Here is a 9,718-nt window from a genome sequence, read left to right as displayed (position 1 = left end):
GCATCTGCTTTTTACCTGAGATACTAATTCATCAGGTAAAAAAAAAAAAATATATATATATATATATATATTTTTTTGAGACGGAGTCTTGCTCTGTCGTCCACGCTGGAGTGCAGTGGCCGGATCTCAGCTCACTGCAAGCTCCGCCTCCCAGGTTTACGCCATTCTCCTGCCTCAGCCTCCCGAGTAGCTGGGACTACAGGCGCCCGCCACCTTCGCCCGGCTAGTTTTTTGTATTTTTAGTAGAGACGGGGTTTCACCGTGTTAGCCAGGATGGTCTCGATCTCCTGACCTCGTGATCCGCCCGTCTCGGCCTCCCAAAGTGCTGGGATTACAGGCTTGAGCCACCGCGCCCGGCCCTATATATATATCTTGAGCACCAGCTGCAGGGAGCCTTCTGCCAGGTGCCGGGGTCCTACTGAGAACAAAGTAGGCAGGATCAGTGCTTTCACAGAGCTGAGCTTTCATGAGGAAGAGCAGACAAATAAAAATAATTTCACATAATGCATTGGAAAGACAAAAACAGGCTGGTCAGATGGTGACTGAGGGGGAAGGACTTCAGACTGGGTGTGAGGGAGGCAACTTTGAGCAGATGACATTTGAGCTGTGACTAGGAGAAAAAAGGCCATCTGGGGAAGAGCATCCAAGCAGAGACCCTGAGCCTGGAACTCACGAGCAGAAAGGCTGGAACACAGTGAGTAAGCGGAGAGGTAGTCAGGACCCCACTAGTACCAGTACAAGAAAGTGTTAGAAAAACAGAATGAAGCCCAGGGCAGGATCCCCCGACTCCCATCCCCCACGTCCGTGGCCTTTCGGCAGGGGTGGGCCGCGGGGCGGGCGGGATCAGCGCAGGGCCCACCCCAGGGGCGGGGCCGGGGCGGGGCGGTACCTGGAGCCCCGGCCGGGGGCGGGGCTGCGGACGCTCCCCCTTCCTCCGGCTCCAGCCGGCGCAGGCAGCGGCGGCAGCAGCAGGCGAGCCGCGGCCCGGCGAGGCCATGAAGGTGAAGAAGGGCGGCGGTGGCGCCGGGACGGGGGCGGAGCCCGCTCCCGGGCCCTCGGGCCCGAGCGTGGCCCCCATACCAGAGCCGCCGGTGGAATCTGAATCTGGGTCCGAGTCGGAGCCGGACGCAGGCCCAGGGCCCAGGCCGGGGCCGCTGCAGAGGAAGCAGCCGATCGGGCCGGAGGACGTGCTGGGGCTGCAGCGGATCACGGGTGGTGAGCACCCGCGAGGGAGCGCCTCCCGCTGGCGGGAAGGGCAGAGGGTGCGAGGGGCCCTCCCGGCGCACCGAGCCCCAGCCCCCGCCCCCTTTCCCGCCTCCCCTCCCCCACCGAGTCTCCCTCTCCTGTGTCCCCTACTCTCCCTTCTGCCACCAAGCCTGAGATCTCTGTGTACCCCCTTCCCTTGATCTCTCTCTCTGTGCGCTTTTCTTCTCCCTTTCAAGATTTATTCCTTCCTTTTCCGGGGGTCCGTCCCCTTTTCCCAGCGTGGAGGTGCGTGCGGCAGCAGCTGCAACTGTAGCCCTGCCTCTGTGGAGTCTTCAGAGCGCGCTTTGAGGCCCGCCCCTGCACTAATGAGGAGAGGGGCTGAGTGCAGCTTGTCCTCAGCCCCCACCCTGGAGGCTAGGTGGAGGCTGAGTTACTTCGGAGGCATTCAGACTCGTCATGTCTCCCCAACCATTAATACCCTCACCCTGATCCTCCAGGAATACTTGGGCCATTTTCTTCCCCAGGAAAGAAACTGAGCAGGCAGCTTCAGAGTGTTGACTGTGGTTCCTTCTCATGGGGAGTGGCTTAACGTCCCCCCAAGCCTGGACTAGCGCCTGTCCTATTCTAGGGGCTCTGTCATCAAGGGAGGCTTGGTCTCCACTGTGGTTAAGAGTTTCTGAGCTGGACTGCCTGGGCTGGAGTTCCAACTTTGCATATAATTGGCTGTGTGAACTTGGGCAAGTAACCTGACCTCTCAGCATGTCTTTTCATCTGTAAAATGGGGATAATGGTATCTATCTCGTAAGGTTATTGTGAAGATAAGTCCTCTGATTCTGTACAGTGCCTGGCATCTATGCATTCTGTGTACATTGGGCTCTTTGATCAGTAGTATTTTGGGCCCTACAGGGCTGCTCATGGCTGCTGCCTGGGGTCAAACAACTTGGCTTTCAGGGCAGGGGAGGGGGTCATCATAGGCAGGGAATGAGGGCTAGGAAACCTCATAGCAGAGGCCTTGGCTGAGCCTCAAAGGATGAAGAGACAGTGGCTCTCCACCTTGGCCACATTCACCAGCAACCTGCCCTGGCCCCCTTTGTGAGAATAATTGTTGGGGGGCCTCTCTGTGGGTATGGGGTGCATATATTGGAGTGGACCTGAGCCCTAGAGCTTCCAAAGCAGCTGAACACAGGGCTCCCAGACAGAGCTGTGGAGGGGAGGCAGCCTTGAGCCTGTGCTCCTGGGTCCCTGGGGGCCAACTCCTCTATCCTTACTGAGTTAGGCAGCAGCCATTCTTGGCTGGGCCCCCAGAGTACTGAGCTCCCTTGCCCAAGCAGGCGTCGATGGAGGGAGGGAGGCTGGACCAGGCTGATGTTGAAGCCAGTTGGGCTACAATTTGCAACAGCAGCATTTAGGATTCAGCTTAGCTCTGGGGCAGAACTGTCTCAGAGGAAGTCCAGAGGTCAGATTGAGCCCTGAGTAACTTGGGGGGTTGATTTTGCAAGTAGAGGGAGCTTCCAGCTCATGTACCACCATTTGTCTCCTAATTTGGAGGCAATTCATAGCCCTTAGAGATGGGGAATCTGTGGAGGGTGAGTAGAGGAAAGGGCTTCATGGGAACCCCTTCCTGTGCAGGAGTTGAGAACAGAGTTCCAGGGATTTCCACCTTGGCACCTCTTGCTGGTCTCTTCTGACCCTAATCACGCAGGTCCGAGGTTTGCTGTTCCCAGATTACTGGGCCCGGAATCCAGCTTAGGAAGCTATTTGTGGCTGAGAGGAATAGAGCAGTTGTGTTCTGAGCCCTTGGCCACTCTGCTCCTTATTCTGACCTGACCCTGGGTCCCAGGCCTCATCCTTTCTAGAAGGGAAGGAGTGGCCATGGTGTTCTGAGCCATAGACATCCCTGTTCCTCACTTCTTCTAAGGACAGAGAGGTTGATAGATTGAGTTTGCAGTAGAAGAGACTGAGGTCAGACTGCAGAAAGTTGTTCCCAAATGAGAGAGGCTCCAAAAGTTGGAGAATGGGAGAAGAGAAGGCCTTACAGGGATCTGGGAGTTGGGCACTGGGATCCTGCTCCCCACTCTGCCACTCTATTCCCTATGCTCTGTACCTTCTTTCTATGTCTTTATACTGGTGCTTACTTTCTGTGAAAATAGGGTGAATGGCGTGAGATAGAGGTTGCCCACTTCCAATCTCTCCCCACCCCACACGTGGGCTGTAGTAGACTCTTCCCCAAGCTGTATAAAGTCCATGCCGGGCCCCAGGTACCAGACGGCTGCCAGGAGGGCTTCCTGGAGGGGACTGTGTCAGGCTTGGGGAAGAAGCAGGCCTGGGGAAGAGAAAATGACTTTATATTCACTTCCTCTTCCTGCCCCAGAGGAATAGGTGGCCCAGGGGCCTGGAGGGTGATTTCCAGGCCTCTGTGGGCCACCAGGGGAGGATGTGATGCTGTGTAGGCTGACAGCATCAGAGTCCCTCCCTGCACCTCTCAGCTCTCTTTGTTGCCAGGGTCTCCCTGAACACCTGAAGTTGCTGCTGCAAGAGCTGTGAGGGTTAGATCGGGCCCTGTAGGTCCCTGAGCTTCCTCAGGCAGGGCCTCCCACTGTTCTTGGTTCCCCTTGTGGGCCCGAGGACTCCCTTTAGCCCTTCCACACCCGCTGCTGCACCTGCCACACTCGCTTCCTGGCCTAGCCTGTGTTCTTCTCTATAGGGGTCCGGGACTACTTTCTCCATGGTGGTGGCTCAGAGCCAGGGCTGCCTAAATGACCTCTAAGGGGGTTCCCTCTGCTTGCTAAGACTTCCTCCCATTTGGAGATCAACAAAGGATAAGAGCAAAGTTGGCCTCCACCCCCTGCCATATCCCAGGCTCTGGGCTTGAGTCAGCAGAGCTTTGGTTAAGCTGCTTAAGGGAGCTGGGCTGGTGTAAGCTTCTTACTGAGAGGAGGGGGTTGGGAGGGGAGGAGGAACAGGGAAGGGGTTGTTCACCTGCCCCAGCACCACCCATATCAGGGAAAGTCCCCTCAACATCAGCCTCACCTGATACATCTAGATGTCATGCCAGGGGCAGCTGTGGGGCGAGGGTAGGAGTATCCTCCAGAGAAGGACTGTGACTCTCCCAAGACAGAGCTGTGTGGCCCCCTTTACAGTGTGGTTCTCAAAGGCAGGGTAACAGAGAAGTTGATAGATTGAGTTTGCAGTAGAAGAGACAGGTCAGACTGCAGGAAGTTGTTCCCATATGAGAGGAGAGGCTCCCACCATGCTGGAGACCCAATTCTCCCAAAGTCACCTAGCCAGCCTTGGCAGAGCAGAGGCCAGAATGAGGACCCTCAACTCCAGGGTGGGAGGGAGAGCGTCCGGGAGGTGGCCTTGTCCTCTACCCTTCTCTGCCCTTCCCTTCCCTGGCCCCCAGAGGCCACCAGGATGGCACGCCTTATCCCCTGTTAGATCCCCATGGTGGAGTTATGTCTCTTCCACACTGGGGGTGTACCCCAAGGGCAGGGGTTCAGGTCCCTCTTTCCAGAGGGTAGTGATCCCAGGGATGAGAAGATGGTAGCTACTCTGGGGTCCCACACAAGCTGACCTGGCAGCAGGGGCTTTGGGGCCCCTTCCTTGCTCAGCTGCCTGTCTCCCGTAGACTACCTGTGCTCCCCCGAGGAGAATATCTACAAGATCGACTTCGTCAGGTTTAAGATTCGGGACATGGACTCAGGCACTGTCCTCTTTGAAATCAAGAAGCCCCCAGCCTCAGGTGAGTGGGCTGGGTGGGCCATTGATGGCGAGGCAGATATGAGCTGCGGAGTGGGCTGCCCAGGGACTCCTTGGGCCACAGAGGAGTCCACAGAGGTGGGGCTTGGACCCCAGCATTCTCAGGAGTCTGCAGGCAAGGGGGCCCTTTCTTTTCCTTCCCATATGTTTCTGAGGCTGGACATCTTGTGAGGTCAGCCCTGCCCCTTCGGTCCCTGCCAGCCTGCCCTCTGCAGGGCTCTCTGGGAACTGCAGTCCTATGGGTCCCAGGCCTCAGCATCCTGTGGCCCCGGAACCACAGTGGCAATTGGGAACCTGCAGATCTAGAACCGCTAGGTGGCACTATCTGGCCAATGGTCTGAACCCTCAATGTGCCCCAGAATTTCTTGGGGAGTTTTTACAAAATCAGATAGATAGAGGCCCAGGGGTGGAACCCTGGGTGGACAAGGGCCCAGCCTGAAGCCCACTGAGCCCCAGTTGGGGTACATTGCAGAGCGGTTGCCCATCAACCGGCGGGACCTGGACCCCAATGCTGGGCGCTTTGTCCGCTACCAGTTCACACCTGCCTTCCTCCGCCTGAGGCAGGTGGGAGCCACGTGAGTCGCTGGGCTGGGGGTGGTGGTGGGGGTGAGGGAGAGGGTGTGAGGGGGCCCTTCTCAGCCTCTTGTAGGGGTGGCCTGTCCTGAGCCTGGCTGGCTAGCTGACTTCAAGGACAGACTCAGCCCTGCTTCCTTCCCTTGCTCAGGGTGGAGTTCACAGTGGGAGACAAGCCTGTCAACAACTTCCGCATGATCGAGAGGCACTACTTCCGCAACCAGCTACTCAAAAGCTTCGACTTCCACTTTGGCTTCTGCATCCCCAGCAGCAAGAACACCTGCGAGCACATCTACGACTTCCCCCCTCTCTCCGAGGAGCTGAGTGCGTGGGCAGGGCCTTCTAGGAGTGGGGAAGTGGGGGGCGTGTAGAGACTGAGCTGTGGGAGGGAGGGAGACTTGTGGGTCTGACCCCATTTCTCCCCACCCTGGGGCTCTTCTGTGTCTGCCACCATTCCCATATCATCTGTAGAGAAAGAGGCCGGGGATATCTCAGGTTGTTTGGCTGTCCCTGTACCCTAGTTCTGAAGCCTCTGCAGTGGCCGGACTCAGGCTCCTGACCTTTGCCCGGCCTGGTGGGCCTCTCTTGCAGTCAGCGAGATGATCCGTCACCCGTATGAGACCCAGTCTGACAGCTTCTACTTCGTGGATGACCGGCTGGTGATGCACAATAAAGCAGACTATTCCTACAGCGGGACGCCCTGACCCCATGGCTGCTCTGACCCCAGGAGGCTCCGGTTCTGGGCTCGGAGCTGTGACCTCCCCAACACTCACCCCTCAACCCCAAGTCCTCTGCTTGGGGAGTGCTCCAGGAGCCCCGGACCCTGAGTCAATGTTGGGAGGAAGGGTACCTGGTGTCCCCAGTCAAGCCGGTGAAGCCCATGGGGCTGCTACATGGGGTGGGGTCGTAGGGAGGCTGTTTGCCTCCATGTCTAGGAAGGCCTGTGAGAGGAGCAGTTGGGACTTCCGGACAACTTAGCTGGGCCCTACTTGGACCCAAGTTTCAGAATAGTGTTCCCCTATCAAGGCTGTGACTAGATCAGGCAGGGATCCATTCCCTGTCCCCTGCCCGCTACCTTCAGGCCATTTAGAGTTGTAAATTTACAAAGATCCACGGTGGGCTCCAGCTGCCAAGCCACCCAAGGGAGTCTGGGCCCTAGGCCCAGCCCCATCTCTCCCCATGAGGGGCCAAGACACTGCCTGAGGTGTGGGAGGGACTGGCTGAGATTGCAGCCCATTGTAGGAGCTGGACCAACTGTATATAGTTTTCAATAAACTTTTTCCTTTTCTGTTCTCTGGTGTGGCCAGCCTGTGTGTATGGGCAAAGAAGGGAGCGGGGATAGGCAGGGGTGTGCTTAAGGCAGTAAAAATTTCTCCTACCTCTCACCTTCCAGTGCACTCTCACCCCTTAGTCTTCCTGTCCCGTGATTCTCTGTACCCTGACACCATCTAGAGTCAGCATTTAGAACATGATGGAGCTGGAGAGGATCTTTCTTGTGATGAAGGAGATCCAGACCCTGAGAGGGGAAGCTCTTGGCCCAAAGTCAGAGCTAACCCTGGCAGAACAGAGGCTGAAACAAAGACCCTGAACTCCAGGGTGCGAGGGACCCTGGGTTGTGCTTTTAGCCCTCATCATAGAAGGTGGCAGGGCTTTGGCTAAGGCCTGGAGCCATCTCCTTGCCCTCAGCTGCCTTGGGGAGCCCCCATGCCTGGGCAGCCCTGCACATAACACTGCCCTCAGCCTCCACCCCCATCCCAGACTCAGAGGAGGGGGCTGCTTAATGGAGGAGATTCAGAAACTGAGGTGGGCAGAGAGCACACCCTACAGTTTCAGGCCCTCCTTCAGATAGGCCCAGAGCCGACGCACCCTCTGGGCTGAGGAGCTCTGGCCCTAGGAGGCCCAGAAGTGCGGGAATTCAGCTTGATTTTGTGAAGCCCCTGCTGGGGGCAGGAGATGGAGCTAGGATCTGCACTGAATTCTGGGAATTCTGAAATGAGTGAGACACAAGGAACACATACTCATCCCTAGGGGATAAAAAAGGACTGGGACATGGAGAGGAAGAATCAGAGTCATTCTGTATGGAGGGTTCTGGGGAGGATTTTTATAGGAGGTGGCACTGGAGCAGGTGCTTGTGATGGGAATTGATGGGGAAGAGCGCTTAGGCACAGGGAACAGCATAAGCAAAGGCTCAGAGGCAAGATTTGTCAGGTGTGTTTGTTTGTTTATTTGAGATGGGGTCTCCCTATGCTGCTCCCTATGCTGCTCAAACTCCTAGGCTCAAGGGATTCTCCTGCCTTGGCCTCCCAAAGTGCTAGGATTATGGGCATAAGCCTAGGTGTGTTCAAGAGTCAATATGATATGAAAGGAAGACAGATCAGCAGAGTCTCAGGAGCAGGGCTTCCGAGAAGTGGGGAGCCCCTGAGGAGGATTAAGTGGGCATGACATGGTCAAATTATCTCTGGCTGCTGAGTGAAGGGCAGGTTGGAAATAATGAGACTGACAATAGTAGCCAAGATTTACTGAGGGCCAGGCTCGGTGCTCTGCATGTATTAACTCATAAACATGGTCATTTCTGAGGAAGGCACTATTATGATGCCCATTTTACAGAAAATGTAGGTCCAGAGAGGTTAATGTACCCAGCCAACATTGCACAGTTATGAAGTGGCAGAGCCAGGACTTGAATTCAGGCAGTCTGGCTCCATGCACTACCACACTAAAGGCAGGGGGCAGTGAGGATGAGGAGGGTGCTGCAGGAGTCTGGTGAGAGAGAAAGAGAACCTGAATTAGGCCAGTATCCTCAAAGATGGAGAGAAGCAGATGAAACTTACATTTTTAAGAGATGAAATCCTCAGGTGTGGTGGCTGATTGGATGAGTGGGTTGGAGAGAGGGAGGAGGCAAGGCTGACTGCCTGGTGTGTGGCCTGGGTGCTGAGGTGGCTAGGGGTGCCATCTCTGGGCTTAGGAATGCAGGTTGGATCAGGGTGGATGCTAGCAGGAGAGGGTGACTTCAGACTGGGACATGCTGTGGCATGGAGGAAATTACCAGAAAACAGTAAAGGCGGGCCCTAAGACCAGGAGGGGAATAAGGGCTGGAGGTGGTGATTGTTGAGGCCATCAGCCACAAGATGATTGCTGAAGCTATGATGGTGGCTGAGATCATGGGGTCCTCCACTGACACTCTTGGTATTTAGGAATGCCAAATGTCCTGCAATTACTGGAACTCTCCCAAACAATGCTATTATAATACGAATCCCCATCCCCCAATTGAGGGTGCCTGAATGAGAATGTATCACCTTAGGGAAGGCTGGTGTTTGAGAGCAGGGTGGAAGGAAATGAACCACTGGAGACAGAAGGAGTGAGCCTCCAGGGAGGTGGGAGCAGAACCATGTTTTGGAGGAAAATTTCATCACAAAGCAAGTGGTCAGGAACTATCAGTTGCCACAAAGGTAAAGAAGGAGAATGAGGACAAGAATGTGGAGGGGAGGGATTTGTTTGCAGATGAGGCTGCATAGGTATGAAAGAAAGTACAGTATAGGGGTGGTTTTGCTGTTGTAGTTTATGGGGTTACAAGTCTGCAGAGAAGCTATAGCAAGGAAGAGGACCTTTTCCCAACACCCTGATAATAGTTCTACTCACTGCAGCTGCCAAGTAGAACTGGGTTGAGGTTCTAGATTGGGCCTGCTGCGCTTCCACCTTCAGAGAGAGAGGAGGGTCCCTATTCTGAGGTTATCATCTCTGAAGCAGGCACCCAGTTGACACTCACCTTGAAAAGAGGTCTGTGTTCCTCAGGCTTGGAGGAGTCTAGGCTGGGAAAAGCCTTGGTCCCATGCCTTCTTTTAAGGCTTCATGCCTCTGGCACTAGTCCTATTGCAAATGGTACATCTTGCTGCATTTAGTTCCTGGCACTGTCCCTAGGAACCTTGAGGCTGCCTGGGAGGAAGACAGGAGGTGGGGCTAGTCTTGGCTCTGATGTTGATGAGTTGTTGACCTTGAAGGGGCAATTCCCTTTTATCTCTGAAATGGGCCAGTCATTTTTGCTTTGACTTTTTTTTTTTTTTTTTTTTGAGACAGAGTTCCGCTCTGTCACCCAGGCTGGAGTGCAGTGGTGCGATCTCAACTCACTGCAACCTCTGCCTCCCGGGTTCACACCATTCTCCTGCCTCAGCCTCCCAAGTAGCTG

General features: G+C 55.5%; 3 protein-coding genes across 5 annotated transcripts in view; all 3 read left to right on the top strand.

Moving 5' to 3' along the window:
* IFT20 (intraflagellar transport 20) overlaps positions 1–9,718 on the top strand; it is a 245,198-nt gene that overhangs the window by 14,351 nt on the left and 221,129 nt on the right. The gene's annotated exons all lie outside the window — the stretch shown is intronic.
* POLDIP2 (DNA polymerase delta interacting protein 2) overlaps positions 1–9,718 on the top strand; it is a 222,000-nt gene that overhangs the window by 10,903 nt on the left and 201,379 nt on the right. The gene's annotated exons all lie outside the window — the stretch shown is intronic.
* UNC119 (unc-119 lipid binding chaperone) lies at positions 570–6,830 on the top strand. 3 transcript variants are annotated; one of them, XM_050763247.1, is made up of 5 exons: positions 570–694; positions 4,835–4,948; positions 5,438–5,540; positions 5,690–5,862; positions 6,130–6,830. In XM_050763247.1, exons 2-5 carry the CDS (start codon positions 4,900–4,902, stop codon positions 6,240–6,242), a joined length of 438 nt encoding a protein of 145 aa, XP_050619204.1. In that variant the 5' UTR covers positions 570–694; positions 4,835–4,899; the 3' UTR covers positions 6,243–6,830. The 3 variants fall into 3 exon arrangements, with proteins under 3 accessions (XP_050619204.1, XP_050619201.1, XP_050619203.1); XM_050763244.1 differs by lacking the exon at positions 570–694 and adding an exon at positions 916–1,215; XM_050763246.1 differs by lacking the exon at positions 570–694 and adding an exon at positions 929–1,215 and having other exon boundaries at positions 6,134–6,830.

This window comes from Macaca thibetana, chromosome 16, assembly GCF_024542745.1.
Source record: "Macaca thibetana thibetana isolate TM-01 chromosome 16, ASM2454274v1, whole genome shotgun sequence".
Lineage (NCBI taxonomy): Eukaryota > Metazoa > Chordata > Mammalia > Primates > Cercopithecidae > Macaca > Macaca thibetana.
Note: the sequence above shows the minus strand (reverse complement) of the source record. Positions and strands in the feature narration are given on the sequence as shown.

What these genes read in the sequence shown, in the direction of transcription:
- UNC119 (XM_050763244.1), top strand. Translation starts at nt 996, where the DNA reads ATGAAGGTGAAGAAGGGCGGCGGTGGCGCCGGGACGGGGGCGGAGCCC. An exon ending in GCTGCAGCGGATCACGGGTG is followed by an intron (nt 1,216 to 4,834) that starts GTGAGCACCCGC and finishes TGTCTCCCGTAG; the next exon opens with ACTACCTGTGCTCCCCCGAG. An exon ending in CCCTCTCTCCGAGGAGCTGA is followed by an intron (nt 5,863 to 6,129) that starts GTGCGTGGGCAG and finishes CCTCTCTTGCAG; the next exon opens with TCAGCGAGATGATCCGTCAC.